The sequence below is a fragment of the Anolis sagrei genome, chromosome 8 (genome assembly GCF_037176765.1).
Source record: "Anolis sagrei isolate rAnoSag1 chromosome 8, rAnoSag1.mat, whole genome shotgun sequence".
Classification (NCBI taxonomy): Eukaryota; Metazoa; Chordata; class Lepidosauria; order Squamata; family Dactyloidae; genus Anolis; species Anolis sagrei.
The window spans coordinates 827,693-849,776 of NC_090028.1; the positions used below are offsets into that span (position 1 = coordinate 827,693).

A 22,084-nucleotide genomic window follows, 5' to 3' on the forward strand; every position below is an offset into this window, starting at 1 on the left:
TAGAGCAGTGTTTTGTCAACCTGGGGGTCGGGACACCTGGAGGGGTGTCAGGGGGTCGCCAAAGACCATCAGGAAACACAGTATTTTCTGTTGGTAATGGGGGTCTCTGTGTGGGAAGTTTGGCCCAAATCTATCGTTGGTGGAGTTCAGAATGCTCTTTGATTGTAGGTGAACTATACATCCCAGCAACTACAATTCCCAAACATCAAGGTTATTTTCCTTGATGTTTGGGAATTGTAGTTGCTGGGATGTATAGTTCAAACTCCACCAGTGTTCACATTTGGGCATGTTGAGTATTCGTGCCAAGTTTGGTCCAAATCCATCAGTGTTTGAGTCCACAGTGCTCTCTGGATGCAGGTGAACTACAACTCCAAAACTCAAGGTCAATGCCCACCAAACCCTTGTTGGTTATGGGACTTCTGTGTGCCAAGTTTGGTTCAATTCCATCGTTGGTGGAGTTCAGAATGCTCTTTGATTGTAGGTGAACTATAAATCCCAGCAACTACAATTGTCAAATATCAAGGTATATTTTCCCCTGATTCCACCAGTTTTCACATTTGGGCATATTGTGTATTCATGCCAAGTTTGGTCCAGATCCATCATTGTTTGAGTCTGGAAGCAGGTGAACTACAGCTCCCAAACTCAAGATCAATGCCCACCAAAGCCAGTATTTTCTGTTGGTCATGGGACATCTGTGTGCCAAGTTTGTTTCACTTCCATCATTGGTGGAGTTCAGAATGCTCTTTGATTATAGGTTTACTAGAAATCCCAGCAACTACAACTCCCAAATGACAAAATCAACCCCTCCCCAACCCCACCAGAATTCAAATTTGGGTGTATTGGGTATTTGTGTCAAGTTTGGTCCAGTGAATGAAAATACATCCTGCATATCAGTTATTTACATTACGATTCATAACAGTTGCAAAATTACAGTTATGAAGTAGCAACGAACATAATGTGATGGTTGGGGGTCACCACAACGTGTGGGTCACAGCATTAGGAAGGTTGAGAAGCACTGTCCTAGAACCAATTTGAAGCTCAACCATGGCTCCTGCCAGTCCAGTTGTTTGGCACATATGGACAACACCCAATTGTAGTGACGTGGTCCTCTTGGCCATCTCGAGAGAACTAGGGCAATGCTTTTGGGGTACGAGTGTTCCATGATGGAGAGCTCTTTATGTTCCTTGTGGAGAGTTCTGATCCACTCCCCTCAGAAGATAGGCAGTGTGCTTCCAAGGGGCACTCCATGCTCGACCAATGCCCACTCCCCGCAGACCCCACCCTCCCATGCCTCAACGTTGGACTTCCTCCTCACCTGGTGAGCTTCTCGCTGGAGAGTTCAGCTGTCAGGTTGCCCTGGTCCACCTCGGTGGGGGTGGTGATGGTGCCGGGACTGGCCTGAGCGCCCTTCCGCCCCCGTGCCGCCCCTTTCTTATCCTTGGGGTTTTCGCGTGGTGGTGGTGGCTCGGGTTTCTCCTTCTTGGCCCTGCCGCGGGTCGGGGTGACCTGCTCCTCCTGGAATCCGGTGGAAGAAACAGTCATGTATTATGTTCTGCAATTGATGGTGGTGGTAGGCCTAGCAGTTGGTGTTGGAAGGGTTAATGTAAGTATTAGTTCTAAAGGGTTTAGTAATCTGTAAGTAAGAGTTCATGGGTGAAAGCAATTAAGGGTGGAGGTATTCAAGAGACAGATTGCAGCCAGGGGCGGCTTGAGGCAGTACGCAAATTACGCTTTTGCGTAGAGCGCGTGTCTCGGGGGGGTGCTCTTGAGGAGCTCTTGAGTTGCCCCTACCCCGAACAACATCCAGAGGCAGCTCACTCTCCCTCCATCCTTCCCTCACAAGTGTGCGTGTGTGCACGCGTTGTCTTCCTCTCCTCCTCCTTCTCACAGGCCAAGGGAGACAACAATGCCAGTGTGCGTCTCTCTCCTGATGTTAAGACATGCGTGGGGAAGGACGGGTGATGCAGGGCGCGCACTTCCTCACACCGGGAGAGGGACATGCACCAGCGTTGCTGGGCGCTCAGGAAAAGAGGCCTCATGCAGGGAGAATGCCTGGCAAGGAAAGAGCGCGGAGCAGTGGAGGAGCAAGGGGGAAGCTGCCAAGGCCCTCTTTGGCAGTGCCCTCCTTGTCCCTCCATTGCTCCTTTCCTCAGAGGGTCCCTTCCTCGCCAGGCTGGGCTACCAAGCCTGGCACCCTGCCTGGCAAGGAAGGAGCGTGGAGCAGCGGAGGTGAAGCTGCCACCGCCGAGGCGCCAAAATTCTGTTTGCTTACCCCTGAAAATTACCTGGGGCCGTCCCTGATTGCAGTTGGGTGTTTGTGGATATAAGGAGCTAACCTTGGGACTGATCTTCAGGAGAAAAGTATTGTTATATTTTGGTGGTAGATGCTGCTGGTTTTTCCCCCAGGTCTGTTGGATTTTCAGTATCCTGACCTGTCTACTGTAATCTTGGAACTCTGTAACCTTGAACCTTTGGACTGGCTTTTGACTATGATATAGACTCTTGATCCCTGGACTTTGTTTATTGAACTCTTGGTGTTTGACCACTGGACTGGACCCTTTTGACTACGGTGTAGCTTTTGTTATCAGTTTTTGTTTATTCTGTAGCTGAGTGCTATCTTTATGTTTTATATTTTGGTCTATTAAAACAGCCAGCAAGTAAGTGCTGTTTTAATTAAACCGTTTGATAAAACTGGGAGTTTAGTTCATCTCTACCTAAATAAGGTAGAGCCCTAGCAATGTGACATTGAACAAGGACGAAAACTTGGCGTGATTCTAAACGATGCTTCATCTGGCTACACATCCCAAACTTGAGACTTTTATCCCCTGGTTAGCTAGGTCACTAGCAGTCAGAAATTGGTTTCTCTTTACTTGAGGCTTTGTTATTGTTTCCTGTGAAAGCCTGGCAGAGCACCTAAGCCATTGCTCAGCCCTCCTGTTTTGACTTAACTCTTCTTGTCTAGCTCTTGGCTCGTTATCTACTTACTCATTAATTTCTGCAGGTGCTGAGCTACGGTGTGGCGTTTGTTATCCGTTTTTGTTTATTCTGTAGCTGAGTGCTATCTTTATGTTTTATATTTTAGTCTATTAAAACAGCCAGCAAGTAAGTGCTGTTTCAACTAAACTATTTGATAAAACTGGGAGTTTGATTCATCTCTACCTAAATAAGGCAGAGCCCTGCAACGTGACAGAAACACAGGAAGAAAATGAGCAGGGATGAGATCCCGAGGACTTAATCCCACTCGGTCTTCTCTCCATTTCTATGCCCTGCCGAAACCGAGTCCCACGGAGGCCATCGCATGACACAAAGCCACGTCCAGCGGTTACCTGCAGGACTCCGTTGTGGCAACACAGGGAAATGGAGGAACGACGCCATTTTCAGGAGTCTCCAAATGACAAAAGCCAGAGAGAAGCCGGATAGAAGCAGGGAAAGGGCATGGGATGGCTGCCATCCCTGAAGACAGAAAGGCACAGTAGGGAATGAAAGAACGCTTTCCTCCTTTTTTCTCTGATTAGGTCCTTATTATCCTCATGATTCCCGCTGATGTTTCCTCCATATTCTTCTTCTGGGTTCACATCAAGAATGAGGAATGGCTTCGAGAAATCTTGGTCAAAATACTTCCCCAAAGATGTCCCCAGATGGTTCTGTGGAGCCATAAATTAACCCTCCTCCCTCAAATCACACTGCCTGCTGATGTCTACCCAGAAGGTGTGTCTGTAGGCCATCTTGGCTGCCCACCTTGGCGGCCGGGAGGCTGGACGTGGCCTCGGAGCTGGCCTCGGTGTCCTTCTTGTCCTCTTCTGCATTCGCGTCTTCGGAGGTCAGGAAGGTGAAGTGCTTGAGAGCCTCTCCTGTCACCAGCACCGGACGCTTCTCTGGGAACGGGATCACAGAGAAGAAGGCTGTGGGGGGGATGGGGGGTCCCGAGGGCCCCAAACCCAAGCCATTTAAGACCTAAGGAGAGGGGAAATGGAGGGTCAAGCTCAGGGCCAGGCTGGTACCATGCCACTGCTGTTTTGAGTGAACAGATGGTTACAAACTTTGAGACAGACCCTCAGAAGAATCATGAATCCAGTCCAACCACATTCTGCCAAGAAGCAGGAAAATTGCATTCAAAGCACCCCCGACAGATGACCATCCAGCCTCCAAAGAAGGAGCCTCCATCCACCACACTCCACCACAATGTTAGAAGTTTGCTTTAGACTTCAGTGGAAGCGGATGTCTTTTGGACTTATGCAACAACAGTTTACTGTATGTTTGCTTTGAGAAGCAGTGGGTACAGTTATACAGTTTGCACTTTCATAAGATATATACTTAAAGATTTTGGAGTGCATATTTTTAAGCTAAGAGGTTTCAAGGGAGAGTATGGGATATGTTTTGGGCAACTGCAATTTCAACTTCAAAGAAACATTTTCAAAACTCGGTAAAACTAGGTAAGTATATGTTTTTTGTGCAATGGCATGCCTTTGTCCCTGGCAGTTCAAAGACATCGTTCATCAGTTTAACTGCTGAGTTAAGGGTGTGCCATTACACAAATGTTTGTGAACATCACTTTTTCAAAAGGGTTGACTTCTACCAAGGTCGTGCCTTTCCTTGACTAGTGGTCTTCAAAAAGTGGTCTCCAGGTGTTCACGGAGATTCACATTTGGCAAAAGGATGTGACGTAATTTTTCCTTTTCAAAAAGGTTAAAGGAAAAGGTTGTCCCCTGACATTAAGTCCAGTCATGTCTGACAACGCCGAAGAGCCGGCATTGTCCATAGACACCTCCAAGGTCATGTGGCCGGTATGACTGCATGGAGCACCGTTACCTTCCCGCTGGAGCGGTACCTACTGATCTACTCACATTTGCATGTTTTCGAACTGCTAGATTGGCAGAAGCTAGGACTGACAGTGGAAGCTCACGCCGCTCCCCGGAATCGAACCTGTGACCGTTTGGTCAATTGTGCCACTGGAGGCTCCTATTTATTTTATTTATTTATTTACAGTATTTATATTCCGCCCTTCTCCTCACCCTCAAGGGGGGACTCAGGGCGGATTACAGTGTACACATATATGGCAAACATTCAATGCCAATTTTTTGACATACAAACATATACAGACATACACAGAGGCTATCTAACTTTTTCTGGCCACCAGGGGAGCCGTTGCTTTCATTGTCCATCTGCGACACTGATGAAGCACTTCCACATTCCTCGCATGCATCCCGCTGGCGTTTTCTATATGGCCTCATAAATCAGTTAATTTAGCCTCCCCACACCTAATTTTCCTACTTGACAGATGCAACTGTCTTTTGGGTTGCAAAGGTCGACAACAGGCTACACACAATTGGTTTAGGCTTGGGCGATGCAGTTCGTTAATTTCTTAATTCGTTATTGATTCGTATTTAAATTAGCTTACGATCCAATATTGAGCTATGCAGGAATAGTGTGAGTAATTAAGAATCGAAACAATTTTTTACAATTTTCGTAATTATTTCGTAATTATTTCGTAATTATTTCGTAATTATTTTCGTATGTCTGGTGCAAGTTTTACAATCTCACATTTACCCCACTTCCGGTCCCTTTGCTCTGCTGCTTCTCTCTTCTTTCTTATATTATATTATTATAATAGTATTATATTACAGTATTGTATATTATATTATATTATATATTATATTACTATATTATTATATTATATTATAATTGTATATTATAATATAATATATATAATATATTATAATATAATATAATAATATATAATATAATATATAATAATAATATAATATACAATAATATAATAATATTATAATATAATATACAACAATATAATATAATATAATAATAATATAATAGAAGTTCCCCCTGTCCCATTTGGAGGTTTTTTTAGCATATTGCGCAATCGTGTCCGCCATTAACGAATCAATTTGTAATTTATGAAATTTTGGAAATTTCAAAATTTTGAAATCTTAAATTTCGGAAGTCCTCAGAATTTCGAAACGCTAGCGCACCCTAGAAACGAAATGAGTTTAGAACCATTTTTTTTCTTGATCGCCCAAGCCTAAATTGGTTGGAAACCCACTCCAACCCGGGCTGGCTTTGAACTCATGACCTTTTGGTCAGAGTGATCTTAATGCAGCTGACACTCAGCCAGCTGCGCCCCAATCCTAGAGGGTTACGAATACAATTTTTCGAAAAGCGACACTCCCACCTGGACCACATCGGGCAGCTTGCCGCTCTCCAGGATCCTCTTGCCGCTGGCCTCCTCGGAGCTGAGCACCTGGATCTCCAGGTAGGGCACGCCAATGTCGATGCCCTCGCCCTCGCCCTCCTGCCCGAAGGCCCGGTCCTCCATGGCCTTGAGCTTCTCCAGCCGCTCCCGCTCCAGCCGCTCCCGCTCCTGGCGCTCCTTCTCGGCCCGCTCCTTCTCCAGCCGCTCCTGCCGCTCCCGCTCCCGGTCCTTGCGGCCCTTGCGGCCCGAGGGGGCCTGGCGCTGGTCCTCCGCCTCGTCCGCCTTCTCCTCGGAGCCCGGCGGCTGGAGCTGCACCAGCTGCACCCGGTCCCAGAACATCAGCGTCTGCAGGAGCTCCTTCTGCGCCTCCTCGTACAGCTTGAAGCGCTGAGCCAGGGCCCTCTCGCTCTCGCTCATCAGCTCCTTCTCGGGCTCCTCTTCCTCCTGCGCCAGAGCCGGCTGCTCGTTTGGCCCCGTCGGCTTGCCCTTCTTCTTCTTCTCATCCTTGTCGTTGAGGCCCATCTCGGCGCGGTCCTTGGTCGAGGATTTCCGCTCGACCCCTTCATTCAGCTTACCGTCCGATTTGAGAGAGGGGACCGTGGCATTCTGGACAAACAGAAAGGAACAGAATGGGTTACAGAAGGGAGGAAGGAGGGAAAAGGATATTTATTATTTATTTATTTATTTATTTATTGCATTTATTGACCGCCCCTCTCAGCCCGGGGGCGACTCGGGGCGGTGAACAACAACAAAAAGACAGTGTACAGTGATAATGACAATACAAACCAGACAAATACAACATAACATATACTTATGCTAAAAATCCGCTTCGTCAGGTCCTGGGGTCATAGCCAAAATTCATAATCCTAGTTCATTCCTATGTCGTTTCAAGAACACTCAATTGAAGGCCTGCTCGAAGAGCCATGTCTTCAGGCCCCTTCGAAAGGCCATCAAGGAGGGCGCCTGTCTAACTTCAGCAGGGAGGGTGTTCCACAGCCGGGGGGCCACCACCGAGAAGGCCCGCTCCCTCGTCCCCGCCAGACGTGCCTGTGAGGCAGGCGGGACCGAGAGAAGGGCCTCCCCGGATGATCTCAAGGCCCTCGTGGGCTCGTAGGCCGAGATGCGGTCTGCAAGGTATTTTGGGCCGGAACCGTTTAGGGCTTTGTAGGATAACACCAGCACCTTAAATTGGGCCCGGTAGCGAATCGGCAGCCAGTGGAGCTGGGACAGCAGGGGCGTTGTACGCTCTCTGTGTCCTGCTCCCGTTAACAACATGGCTGCCGCGCGTTGGACTAGCTGAAGCTTCCGGGCCGTCTTCAAGGGCAGCCCCACGTAGAGAGCGTTACAGTAGTCGAGGCGGGATGTGACCAAAGCGTGTACCACCGTGGCCAAGTCAGACTTCCCAAGATACGGGCGCAGCTGGCGCACGAGCCGAAGCTGTGCAAATGCTCCCCTGGTCACCGCTGAAACCTGAGGCTCCAGGCTCAGCGATGAGTCCAGGGTCACACCCAAGCTGCGAACCTGCGCCTTCAAGGGGAGTGCGACCCCGTCCAGCACAGGCTGTAACCCTATACCCTGTTCGGCCTTGCGACTGACCAGGAGTACCTCTGTCTTGTCTGGATTTAGTTTCAGTTTGTTCACCCTCATCCAGACCATTACAGCGGCCAGGCACCGGTTCAGGACTTCGACGGCCTCCTTAGTAGCAGGTGGGAAGGAGTGACAGAGTTGGACGTCATCTGCGTACAGGTGACACCGCACCCCGAAACTCCGGATGATCTCACCCAGCGGCTTCATGTAGATGTTAAACAGCAAGGGGGACAAGATGGAACCCTGAGGAACGCCACAAGTCAACGGCTGTGGCGTTGAACAGGAGTCCCCCAGTAACACCTTCTGAGTGCGACCCTCCAGAAATGACCGGAGCCACTGCAGAGCAGTGCCCCCGAGACCCATCTCTGCAAGGCGGCCCAGAAGAATACCGTGGTCGATGGTATCGAAGGCCGCTGAGAGGTCCAGGAGCACCAACAGGGACACACTCCCCCTGTCTAGCTCCCGGCGCAGATCATCCACTAAGGCGACCAAGACCGTCTCGGTACCATGTCCCGGTCTGAAGCCAGACTGTGCCGGATCCAGATAATCCGTGTCTCTCAAGAATACCTGGAGTTGTGAGGCCACCACGCTTTCCATGACTTTGCCCAAGAAGGGAAGATTGGAAACAGGCCGAAAGTTGTCCAATTTAGTGGGGTCAAGTGATGGTTTCTTCAACAGCGGCTTTATAATAGCCTGTTTTAGGCTCGCTGGAATCTTGCCTTCCCGAAGGGAGGCATTAACCACCACCGTTACCCACTCGGCCAATCCCCCTCTGGCCTCCTTTAGAAGCCAGGATGGGCAGGGGTCTAGGATGGACGTGGTGGGTCTCATCCCTCCAAGTATCTTGTCCACATCCTCGGGTTTCACAAACTGAAAAGAATCCAACAAAATCGGACAAGCAGGTGCTTGTGTCACATCCACAGAGACTGCATCTAATGTGGCATCCAGCCCAGAGCGGATCAAAGCGACTTTGTCTGCGAAGAACCGAGCAAATGCTTCACAGCGCGCTGCCGAGTTGTCAGGGCTCCCACCTGAGATAGGGGAAGTTAAAAGACCTCTGACAACTCGGAACAACTCCGCCGGACGGTTTTTTGCAGACGCAATAGTGGCTGCAAAGAAAGTTTTCTTTGCAGCCTTTATTGCCGCGGCATATGTCCTCAAAAAGGACACAAACCGTGTTCGGTTTGACTCGCTTGGGTCCGAGCGCCACACGCTCTCTAGAACCCTCTTCCTTCGCTTCATCGCTGCCAGCTCCTCAGTAAACCAAGGGGCTGGTTTAGCTCGGTTACTTGAGAGGGGACGTTCCGGAGCGACCATGTCAATAGCCCTGGTCATCTCCCCATTCCAGAGAGCGACCAAGGCCTCGACATGATCACCTACCGCGGTGGCGGGAAACTCCCCAAGAGCCGTCAGGAATCCAGCCGGATCCATTAGTCTCCTGGGGCGGACCATCTTAATGGGTCCTCCACCCTTGCAGAGGTTAGGGGGCGCAGTGAGCCTAAATCTAATCAGGAAATGGTCGGTCCATGGCAACGGAGAGATGGACAACTCCTCCACACCGCCACCCTGCTCCCATCCCTGGCAGAAAACCAAGTCCAATGTGTGTCCAGCACTGTGGGTGGGGCCAGTTATTTGTTGGGACAGCCCCATGGTTGCCATGGCGGACATGAAGTCCTGAGCCGCACCTGTGAGGGCTGCCTCGGCGTGGATGTTGAAGTCCCCCAGCACAAGGAGCCGTTGGGACTCCACCGCCAGGCTCGAGACCACCCCCGCTAGCTCAGGTAGGGAGACTGTAGTGCAGCGAGGTGGACGGTACACTAGCAGAATCCCTATTCTGTCCCGGTCTCCCACCCTCAGGTAGACCGATTCAAAGTTTGTGGTCTGCGGGATGGGGCTCCTGGTTAGATGGATGGTCTCTCTATAGACCACTGCGACCCCGCCTCCCCGTCCTCCGGCTCTTGGTTGGTGTTGCACGGAGAAACCTGGAGGACAAAGCTGGGAGAGGTTTACGCCCCCCGCTTCATCCAACCAGGTCTCCGTGATGCACGCCAGGTCTGCCCGCTCCTCCAGGATTAAATCTTGGATCCAAGATGTCTTTCCGTTGACAGACCTGGCGTTCAACAACACCACCTTCAAGCCGGAGGGCCCGCTCACCTGGTTACACCAAGGTACCTTAGGAGACCTATTGGGAATAGTTAATTTGGAAAAGCGGTCCGAATTAGGCCGAATTCGGGGTCTCCTTCTCCCGCATCTCCTCCTTCCCACCACGACCTCTATGGGGGCCCCTCGGCTAGTGGAACACCTCCCCCCCTCCATGCCGCAGTCTACGTTTGTTATTAGATTTATTGGTTCTTGCCAGCCACCCCCTCCCCCCCTCCCCCCTCCCCACCACACCCTCAATCACCGGCTCCAGGCCACCTTCTCTTCTGCCCCTCCGCTACACCAAAGCAATAGAAACAATACACAAAGGGGGGCAGGGGACCACATGGGTAGCAGCAATACAGATGATAGTCGATGTTCCGACTGCTTCCACAGATCAGTTCTTAAAGTGCTTTGCTTTCAGGAGCAGACTGTTGGAGAGTATAAATGAACGTAAATTACTTAGCAGCAACACACATTCAAGGCACATTAATAAGTGCTAGATCTAAAGTGCTCTAGTAGTGATATAAAGTGCGGCACAGAGGGACAGGGAAGGGGCGAAAGTGCTGGTGCAGTCTAGCAGCGGATGGCAGGCGCCTAAGTGCTCTAATATGTTCTTATCACAATAATAACAGATGGCAATGATAGCTACCAGGAAAGTGCTAGTTGATGATCTATGACTAACCCCTTATGGGCGATAGTGATAGCGTTGCCAAGCACAATGGGAGAAGAAGTGTGAGAAAGGTGACGGAAGGAAGCTCAGGGTGACACGGAGACAGAGGTGGCCCTAGGTAATTTTCTTTTTTTTTAAATAACTTTTATTGATTTTCAGTCTAAAATGAACATTTACCCACTAGGCCTGGGCGGTTTCGTTTCGTTAATTCGTAATTCGTTAATAATTCGTTAATTTTTTCAATTACAAAACGATAACGAACCATTCTGGAGCAATTATTTAAAAAAATGATTTTTTAAAGACTTTTGTAAATGCTTCGTATTTCGTTATTGTGTTCGTTTCGTTATTGTTCTGAGGTTGTTTCGTTATTATTTCCGCATGTCTGGGCCAGTTTTATGGTTTAATTAGTGAAAAAAAATTATAATATCACACCGACAGTCAACAACAGAGGGAGAGGGAAGCTTCAGAAGGTTTTGGAGGTTTTTTAGCATATTTCGCGGTCACGTCTGCCATTAACGAATCGATTCGTTATTGTTTCAGAAATCGATTCGTTAATTTTTTACCATTTACGAAATTTCGTAAATATCGAACTTTTTTAAGGGAAAATTTTGTAATTATTTTAAATATCGAAACAAAAAAAAAACCCCAAATACAAATCGATTTTAGAAACAAATTTTTCCGTTGTTACCCAGGCCTATTACCCACATATATACAATCACATTAAACACTGTACATTCAACGATACAGACACAAATACATACACAGATGATAAAGATAGCTGGAACACTAGCCTGCTTGGGTGTACTCCTTCACTTTATAAGTACTTTTCTTCATAGATCTTTAGCTTAGGCTAGCAAGACAAAAGAGGAGAGAAGAAAGGGGGAAAAAAACAGAAACAAAAAACAAAACAAAAAAAAAACACCAAAGTGGTCTATAACCCGGACCAAACACAAAACCTTAACACATACGTGGACCTCCAGTTCCTCCCAAGCTGATGATAATTTAATCATTTGTATTCAATTCCTTCTTCTCTTCCTTTTTCCTCACCTCTCCTCTTGGGTTTTCATCTCATGTCTCCGTTTTCCTTCTTGAGCATTACCTCTGAGCGTTTATTAGAGTTGACTAATATAGATCTCCTTGTTTTCTTTTTTAATATAGTCTAGGAATTTCGTCCAATCAGTTTTTTGATATGTTTCATCATTTTGTGCCATTCTCTCGGTGAGCCTACCCATGCTTAGTATGTCCATAATAGGGCTGGGCAACCACGGAAAAATTTGTTTCTAAACTCGATTTGTTTTTTGGGGTTTTTTGTGTTTCGATATTTAAAAGAATTCTGAAATTTTTCTTTAAAAAAGTTCGATATTTACGAAATTTCGTAAAATTACGAAACGAATACGAAACAAATACGAATCGATTCGTTAATGGCAGACGCGACCGCGCAATACGCTAAAAAACCTCCAAATGGGACAGGGGGAACTTCTGAAGCTTCCCTCTCCCTCTGTTGTTGACTGTTGGTGTGATATTTATAAATTTTTTTTCACTGATTAAACAAACAACAACTATAAAACTTGCCCCAGACATGCAGAAATAATAACGAAACGATTTCAAAACGATTTCGAAATGAATACGAAATGAATACGAAGCAATTACGAAACGAATTGAAAAATTCGTTTCGTTTTTTAGATGCTCCTGAATGGTTCGTTATCGCTTCGTAATAAAAAAAATAACGAATTTTTAACGAATTATGAAATTACGAAACGAAACTGCCCAGCCCTAGTCCATAACTTTCATATTCCATTGTTCCTTTGTAGGTATCTCTTTTGTTTTCCAAACTCTGGCAAGGATAATCCTTGCCGCTGTTGTCATGTAGAAGAAAAGTTTGTCTGTGTTCCTGTTCATTTTACTGTCTGTTATCCCCAATAAAAAGGCCTCCGGTTTTAATTTGATTTTTATCTGTAATATGTCCTCTATTTGTTTCCCTATTTGGTGCCAGAATTCTTTGACTCTTTTACATTTCCACCACATGTGGATAAAGTTCCCCGTTTTCTCCTCACATTTCCAACAGTTTCCTCCTGTTCTTCCTTTACTTATTTTTGCTATTATTTCTGGTGTTAGTATCACCTATAGAATATTTTGTACCAGTTTTCCTTTATTTCTGCTGCATATGAGTATTTCAATTTCTTTTGCCATACTTCTTCCCACTCTGTCATGGATATTGATCTATTTACTAGGGCTGGACGGTTTCGTTTCGTTAATTCGTAATTCGTTAAAAAATTCATTAATTTTTCAATTACAAAACGATAACGAACCAGTCTGGAGCAATTTTTTTAAAAAACGAATTTTTAAATTGTTTCGTAAATGTTTTGTATTTCGTTATTGTATTCGTTTTGTTATCATTTTGAGGTCGTTTCGTTATTATTTCCGCATGTCTGGGGCAAGTTTTATAGTTGTTTTTGGTTTTCTAAGGGTTTTTATAGTTGTTTTTGGTTTAATTAAGCTTCAGAAGTTCCCCCTGTCCCATTTGGAGGTTTTTTAGCGTATTGCGCGGTCGCGTCCGCCATTAACGAATCGATTCGTTATTGTTTCGGAAATCGATTCGTTATTGTTTTGTAATTTTTTTCACATTTACGAAATTTCGTAAATATCGAACTTTTTTAAAGGAAAATTTTGTAATTATTTTAAATAACGAAACGCAAAAACCCCCAAAAAACGAATCGATTTTAGAAACAAATTTTTCCGTTGTTACCCAGGCCTATTTACCCTAGGTAATTTTCAATGGTTCTTTGTGAGGGGCTTGGTGAGGTGTATGTGTATGTGTGTGTGTGTGTGAATGAACCCACCTGGTACCAAAATTTATTATTATTTATTCACTTTTCTCATCCCTAGGAAGGAGCCCCCGGTGGCGCAGTGGGTTCAACCCTTGTGCCGGCAGGACTGAAGACCGACAGGTCACAGGTTCGAATCTGGGGAGAGGTGGATGAGCTCCCTCTGTCAGCTCCTGCTCCTCATGCGGGGACATGAGAGAAGCCTCCCACAAGGATGATAAGAACATCAAAAATCATCCAGGCGTCCCCTGGGCAACGTCCTTGCAGACGGCCAATTCTCTCACAGCAGGAGTCACTCCTGACACAACAAAAAAATAATAATCATAGAATCATAGAATCAAAGAGTTGAAAGAGACCTCCTGGGCCATCCAGTCCAACCCCAAGCTGCCAAGAAGCAGGAATGTTGCATTCAAATCACCCCTGACAAATGGCCATCCAGCCTCTGCTTAAAAGCTTCCAATGAAGGAGCCTCCACCACACTCTGGGGCAGAGAGTTCCACTGCTGAACAGCTCTCACCGTCAGGAAGTTCTTCCTCATGTTCAGGTGGAATCTCCTCTCTTGTAGTTTGAAGCCATTCCTCCCTTGTGTCCTAGTCTCCAAGGAAGCACAAAACAAGCTTGCTCCCTCCTCCTCCCTGTGGCTTCCTCTCACATATTTATACATGGCTATCATATCTCCTCTCAGCCTTCTCTAATCCCTAGGAGGACTCATGTATGATTTTAAATGCTGACTAAAAGTGACATGCAAAGTGTTTAAACCTAGGGCTCGTGTCTTGGGTATATTATTCAAGGTGCACAGCCTCGGTTATTGCAAGTTATTCCATTGCCCCTCTCCTCTACTGCATTTGGTGACAAGTGGCTCTGCCTGTCCTCTGGGAGAGGCACTCACCGGCTTGCCTGCTTGCTGGCCCTTCTTGCTGGCGGCAGCGGCGGCGGCGGCCTCTTCCTTCTCCTTGGCGACTTCCCTCTTGTACCGCTTCGACTTCTTCCGCAGCTCTTCCTCCTCTCGCAGGCGCTCCAGCTCCTGCTGGTGCTTCTTCTCCTCCAGCTCCCGCGCCATCCTCTCCTGCTCCCTGAAGGACATTGCGGAAGGAGAACGAGCGGTCAGTTGTCACAATGAAATATGATGGTCAGACGAAAGGCCGAACAGGGCAGAGGGTTACAGCCTGTGCTGGACGGGGTCACACTCCCCTGAAGACGCAGGTTCACAGCTTGGGAGTGACCCTGGACTCATCGGTGAGCCTGGAACGCCAGGTCTCAGCGGTGGCCAGGGGAACATTTGCACAGCTAAAACTTGTGCGCCAGCTGCACCCGTACCTTGGGAAGTCTGACTTGGTCACGGAGGTCCACGCTCCGGTTACATCCTGAATAGATTACTGCAACACACTCTACATGGGGTTGCCTTTGAAGACTGTTCGGAGACTTCAACTAGTCCAACGGGCGGCAGCCAGATTACTCACTGGAGCGCCATACAGGGAACATGCCACCCTGCTGCTGCGTCAGCTCCGCTGGCTGCCGGTCCACCTCTGAGCACAATTCAAAGTGCTGGTCTTGGCCTATAAAATGCTATACAGCTCTGGCCCAGCTTACTTATCTGAACATATCTCTCTCTGCGTTCCACCTCGTAATTTAAGATCTACTGGGGATGCCCTGCTCTCGGTCCCACCAGCGTCTCAAACGCGTCTGGTGGGGACGAGGGACAGGGCCTTCTCGGTGGTGACCCCCCCTGCTTATGGAATTCGCTCCCCAGCGAGATTAGATCGGCATCCTCCCGCCTTACTTTTAGGAAAAAACTAAAGACATGGTTTTGGAGGCTTCTCTGTGTGGACTGGCTCAAAATGGCTCCTATTCCCTACAAAACCCCAAAAGGGGGCGGGACCAGGGAACCTAACGATAATTGACAGGTGGCTTGCCCTATGATTGCAGCCAAAAGAAGCCACCTAGCTGCAGAGCCCCTGAAACTTAGGACTACAACAAATATTCAATGCAAAGCAAACAAAACGGGAGCTCCTGGTACAGCTGTACCTGCACAGATACTGTTGGCATTGAATTGTTGCCTGTGTTAGCCGCCCTGAGTCCCCCCTCGGAGGTGAGAAGGGCGGGGTAGAAATGGTGTAATTAATTAATTAATTAATTAATTATGCAAGGAATGAGTGAATGAATTGTATGAAAGGTGCATGGGTGGAGCCTAATTTGGCTGAAGTCACCATTCTAAAAGATTAAAGCCTGCAATGACAAAACGACTAACTACCTACTTGCTGGACTGTAATTAAAAATTGCTGATGAGACCTGTGACAAATGATTAACTGTTGAACTTTTGGGGAAAAACAACATTAATTAAAAACAATGCCTCTTTTAAGTTAAGGAAATGTTTACAATGTTAAGAAGGAAGTCAACACAAAAGACCAACACCAATTAAGAAGAGTCAACATCTGTCCGGAAACTGAGATGGAATCAACATGTTCCAGGATGGAAAACATCTATTATTCATTTACAGCTTTAGCACAATATCAGCAAAATATTACTATATAAGCAACCTGTTAGGAATTGTGGAAGTCCAAAGCACCTGGAGGGAGGGCCAAAGTTTGCCCATGCCTTCTCTAAAACACCAACCAACCCTGTCAACTCTTGGTTACCCTTCCACCCATAGGACCACCTCTGCAGAAAGAGAGAGATGGGCCAAAAGCGCCAACCGGCTTTAGGAGTCATTGGGAGTCATGGCTCAGGAACAGCCCCCTCCTGACCTTTTCTTCCGCTCCCGCAGAGCCTGCAAGAGTTCGCTGTCAAAATGGATCTTCTGTTCTTCGGTCAAGGCATCGTACTCCTCTTCGTCCATATCCTGGAGACGCGCCTTCTCACGTGCAATGGCTTCTTGCTGCTCTCGTTCTTTTATAGGAACCGAGAAGGAAGGAAGACCGAGGTTCAAGTTGGACGTGAGGCCAAACCCCAGCCAAAGTTTGCATCGTCTCTATCCCTTCACCCTCAACCCCAACGTCATGGTGTTTCTTGCCATCAGAAGATGCAGCAAAGCTGAGGAGATGCAGGTCAAACTGATGTCAGGCACCAACCCTCCCCTCATAATTAAGGGATAGGGATTTATAGTTCTGCAAAGGGCAAGGGCACCATACTACACAACAAGGGTTAAGTCTTGGCCACATTGCCAAGGCACTGACAACAACAAGGACCCCACGAGGCTTTTTTGGGAAATGGCTGGATCTTGGGGCTTCTGCCCTTTTGTGAGACATCTAGTTCGCCAAGGGCCGGACAATGGATTCCCCCTGTACCCTTGCCCTCTCAACCCTTGCCCCACAAAATACTGTGACCAGGAACTGCCTGAGGGAGAGTCTCTACATCTCCCAAGACTCACCCTTGATTAATTCACCCTGCATGGAACCATAGCCATAATGGACCCTGCCCATTCTCTGAGCATGTCTGATGGGATAAGGGGACTTATGGACGCTCGGAATAAAAAGATTGTATTTGCATAAGGCATCGTTGATCCCCCCTGAGGTCCGATGCCGAAATAGTCATTCATACCCCCCCCCCCCAGAGCTGCATCAGCTGGAGACATTTTTCCTTTGTTTCGCTGAGCACATGGCATTCCTTTGTCTGCAGATTCCTTTCCCAGATTCCTTTGTGCTCCCTCATCCCGCCCCCATTTCTCCTGATTGGCTGTCGCCACCATGTGACAGAGGTCTCCCCATTGGATCCTACAGACCACTGGAGCTTCCTGATTGGTACAGAGGCGCCAGGGGCGGGAGGGCTGCTTCCCAGGTATCCGCTCATCACCCAATCACAGCAGGGAACATCAGAGGAGCCGGGGCGGAAGGGTTGAACTCTGGGTTTTCAAAAATTGTATAAATATGCCTGCATCACTGTACCCCGGCATGCTTGCAGCGGAATGATTCCTGCAATGCATCTGATTACAGCTGAATCACAAATAAACTTCGGTTGCTGGAAACCTCTTCCACTTGGATGAGGCATTATTATTTATAATATTTTAAGATTGGCTTCGCTGGCCTCACCATGGTACAAGGACCCTTTTGCGTGGTCCTTGGGGGACTCCTCTAGGAAAACCCCTCCAAAAGAGCTCGATATCAAAACCATGGCCCTCAGAGACTTGCTCTAAACAGTGCAAATTGTGTGACTTTTGTCATTAAGGGGGGGGGGGTTGGCTTGGACCCACTCACAGAGACAGGGAATAATGCAATGAGGAGTCGTCGGGGTGACGCTCTGCCCATCTTTCCCGCTTACCTTCTTGCTCTTGTTTGCTTTTCTCTTTGGCTTTCATCGCGGCAAAGTCCTGGATCAGGTTCACAAAATAGATATAACGCCGGTTGTTGATGGCCTTGAGGACGCAGAGGAGGGCGGACGTCATGCTGCGGGCAAAGATGGTCTCCAGCCCATCGAACACCATCCCGCGATAGCAGTCGTTGAGCTGCCCGGGAAGAAAAAGCAGACCAGGGACCACTTTGGCCAGTGACCACTCTCCAACACGAGTACCAAAAGGGTTACGAATCAGTTTTTGGCCAACTTTAGATTCGGTTTGGTTAATTGGGGTGTTGATTCAGAAAATTGCATTGGATAGACCACATCAGCTCTCGTTTCTGATACTAAAGATATGCCATCCAGTAGTCACCATCTGCTCACCCACAGGAAACCTTGGGAAGTCTGATCTGGCCACAGTGGTCCACGCTCTTGTTACATCCCGAATAGATTACTGCAATGCACTCTACATGGGGTTGCCTTAGAAAACTGTTTGGAAACTCCAGCTAGTCCAATGTGTGGCATTGGAGTGGCATACTGGAAACATACCACCCTCCTATTATGCCAGCTCCACTGGCTGTCGGTCCACTTCTGACCACAATTCAAAGTGCTGGTCTTGGCTTTGGTTCTGGCCCAGCCTACCTGTCTGAATGTATCTCCCTCTAAGTCCCACCTCAGAGTTTAAGATCACCTGGGGAGGCCCTGCTTTCAGTCCCACCTTCTTCACAAGCATGTTTGGCAGGGACAAGGGACAGGGCCTTCTCGATGGTGGCCCCTGCCTGTGGAATGCTCTCCCTAGCAAAATTAGGTCGCCTTCATCCCTCCTCTCTTTTAGAAAGAAGCTCAAAACATGGTTTTGGGACCAGGCATTCAGACAGTAGCTTTGGCAGTATTCACATTTGAACTTTGACAAGGATAGGTTCGGACTGATTCGTCAGTTGCTAAATCAGATCCGGATCCGGCTACTCGATGTATTTTCGTCTGCTGCATGTTGTCTGCATCGAATTGCTGCTGTTGTAAGCCACCCTGAGTCCTCCTTCGTGGGTTGAAAAGGATGGGATAGAAATGTTGGAAATAAATAAATAAACAAATAATATTTAATAAGCCTCAGGACTATAAGAGGGTTTAACAAGACCAATCGGTCTCCTTGCAACGGTCTAGTAATGGTGAGGCTGTGGACCATATTTTATGTTGTGACTCAGCTTGACTCTGAATCTGAAAGTGAGCTGTTTCAGCCTTCTGAGCCTGACTTCCTGCAGGATGACGAGGGGGCTGATGGTTTACAGATTCCTGTACATGTTTCAGACGGGGCTGATAGTGTGGCCTGTTCCCCAGGGAAAGGAATGTTCCTGCAGTTAGAGACTGATAGCGAGAGTGAAATCCCACACGGCCAGGTGGAGGATCCATCCCAGCTAGACCCAAATAAGGGGTTGCATAGCCTTGCAGATAATGAATTAATGAGCAGACAAGAACATTTGCAATTAAGGCTTCGGAGAAGCACTCGCTTGGCCAGCAAGAGAAGCCAAAGGTGCCCAAGGTCAACGCAATGCTTTCATGTTCACAAAGGTATTTAGTCTTGTAGCTGACAGGAAGTTTTTGTCAGTCCAACACTGCTCTTCCCATGTTAACTTCTGGGGATTTTCCTTGGCTTTTAGCAGCACGCTTCTGACTTCCTGAGTCTGGGATTTGGGTCTTGTTTTCAACTGTTTACCATGGACTTTTGTTTGACCATTGCTAAAGGATTATGCTTCATGTTTTTGCCTTTGGATCTTGGGAACTTTGCTTTTAAATTTAAGTCTCTGTTTTGGCTATGGAACTATTGCGTTTCTATTTCTTTGTTTTGTTTTTGTTTTTCTCAATAAACTACAAAAACCTACAGCCTTGGTGTGGTGGTGTCTGGAGGTGAAAACTACCCTGAGTTGCAACATTTTAGTTCTTGTGGACCACTGATAGTCCACAGACCACAGGTTAGGAACCACTGCTCTATGGCCTTGAAACTGGCATGGGTGGCTTCTGTTGTGGTCAGCAAGTGTCCATAACAGCAGATGGAATCCATGACTATTTGTCTGTCTGACCAGTGCCTCCTCCGGGCCTTACCTGCATCCTCTCAGAAAGGATCTCGACCAAGAGCTCCTCGGGAAGCACGCAGCTCATCAGCCCATAGTCTCCTGTCACGCTGGCACTGAGGCTGAGGCGCCGCTGCACGGGACCGCAGGGAATGGGGCTGGATGGGACCTGCAGGAAGGGGTGCAAAGCGTGGGGGGGGGGTAACTGTCAGGAAATGGGGCACGGGACTGGCCCCTCCATGCCAATTCAAAGCAGGCCATTGAGGTTCAAGGAGAGACCTCATCACATTGCAGCATACTCCGTTCATATCCGTATGCATCCCGTAGTATTTTTTTAGGACTGGTTGCATACTGACCCCATCATAACCAATTCGTACATTTTGAAAATACTGTGCTTTGACTCATCACACCAGAAAAGGATGGCTCTTCTCAATCCATTCAAATGCCTCCCTGTATCGCTCTTTTTATTTTTTTATTTTTGTTGCACTCCAGGACAGGAAAAGCCCTCTGACTTTAAGCACTGCACCATTGGATAAGGAAACAATCCTCTTATTGAAGATAATTAAAAAGCAGGAAAGTAAAAAAGCACTTTTAAGAAATAGGTAAATCCAATTAGGTAGGAAGATAAGCAGAAACAAAGTAGTCCAGGGTAATAGTCCAGCAAAATCCATAAAAACAAAGTCAAAACTTCCCAAACAAAATGCAAGAAATCAGGAAACATGAATCCAAGGCATGAATATAAAAGCATAAATTCCAAGAATCAAAACCATGAAGCAAAGGCACTTAATACATGAATTTTCCAAGCAAAGCTTCCATGATATAAGGACAAGATCTTGACTTGATTCCAAACGATGCTTCATCTGACTACATATCCTGTATTTGGGACTTTTATCTCCTCGTCAGCTATGTCTTTAGCACTCAGAAATTAGTTTTGTTTTAGCTGAGAATCTCTTATCTTTTTCTCTCAAAGCCTGGCAAAACGCCGAAGCCACTGTTCGGCTCTCCTTTTTTGACTGATCTCCACCCGTCTATCTATTTGCCCATTAATTTCTGCAGCTGGACCTGGTGCCGAACTGTTTTCATGTTCCCTATCAATTCAGAGAGCACACCATCATCCCCATACCCCTCAGGGACATTCTCATGGGAAGCTACATTTGAACAGGGTCTTCTACATCAATATCACTGACCAAACCATTGCCATCTTGAAACTCATCTTGAAACTCATTGACATCACTCACCCCATCCAAAGCATCCTGATCCTGAAATGCAATCGCAGCCTGAGCTCCAACAATATTAATATTGCACACTAATATAGCTGAGAATGTCTTATCTTTTTCTCTCGAAGCCTGGCAGAACGCCGAAGCCACTGTTCGGCTCTCCTCTTTTGACTGATCTCTTCCTGTCTATCTATTTGCTCATTAGTTTCTGCAGCTGGGCCAAGTGCTGAACTCTTTTCATGTTCCCTATCATGAGAACTCTCTGATGACAATTCAGAGAGCACACCATCACCCCCACACCCCTCAGGGACATTCTCATGGGAAACTACATTTGAACAGGGATCTTCTACATCAATATCATTGACCAAACCATTGCCATCTTGAAACTCATCTTGAAACTCATTGACATCACTCCCCCCATCCAAAGCACCCTGATCCTGAAACGCAATCACAGGCTGAGCTCCAACAATTTTAATATTGCGCAGTAATATAGCCTGGAATTCTCGCGCTACCATTCTTGCGAGATTTTAGCTGACGAAAAGCATACTGTTTTTGTGATCACATGTAAAAATAGAGCCTCAAAACCATAGTAGACCAAAAACCACTATTAGAATCCCATGTGCAATTACTCAGTTTTTGCGACATTTTGCAGAAACAGTTTCCAACAGATTTCTGACGGAATGGGACACACGTCATGCAACAGGCCCTTTTTGGAATTGCATTCAGAGAGTCATATAAACGGAGTATATCCCAATGTGATGTGGTCCTATTGATTCTCCAGATTACTGACAGAATGGGACACACGTCATGCGATAGGAACTTTTCAGAATTGCATTCAGAGATTCTCAGAAACGGAGTATACCCAAATGTGATGCGGTCCTATGATTCTCCAGATTACTGACTGAATGGGACACATGTCATGCGATAGGACCTTTTTGGAATCACATTCATATAAATGGAGTATATCCCGATGTGATAAGGTCCTCGGTCTTTTGTGCAAAGGGGAATGACTGGTGAACCTGGGAGCGGCACTGTGAAAACTCCCAGCCAGTGAGTGGGCCTTGAAGATGAGCCACTGAGAGACCCCCTCACCTGGGAGGAGA

The 22,084-nt window shown here is 47.1% G+C and overlaps 1 protein-coding gene across 1 annotated transcript in view; it reads right to left on the bottom strand.

The window, feature by feature from the left end:
- HYDIN (HYDIN axonemal central pair apparatus protein) overlaps window positions 1–22,084 on the bottom strand; it is a 226,597-nt gene that overhangs the window by 82,436 nt on the left and 122,077 nt on the right. Inside the window, exons 41-47 of the mRNA XM_067470916.1 lie at window positions 19,796–19,933; window positions 17,687–17,870; window positions 16,177–16,318; window positions 14,322–14,505; window positions 6,188–6,814; window positions 3,739–3,954; window positions 1,316–1,515 (exon numbers count right to left, since the gene is read on the bottom strand). Of these exons, the coding sequence (XP_067327017.1) occupies window positions 1,316–1,515; window positions 3,739–3,954; window positions 6,188–6,814; window positions 14,322–14,505; window positions 16,177–16,318; window positions 17,687–17,870; window positions 19,796–19,933 (1,691 nt within the window). The remainder of the gene's footprint in view (window positions 1–1,315; window positions 1,516–3,738; window positions 3,955–6,187; window positions 6,815–14,321; window positions 14,506–16,176; window positions 16,319–17,686; window positions 17,871–19,795; window positions 19,934–22,084) is intronic.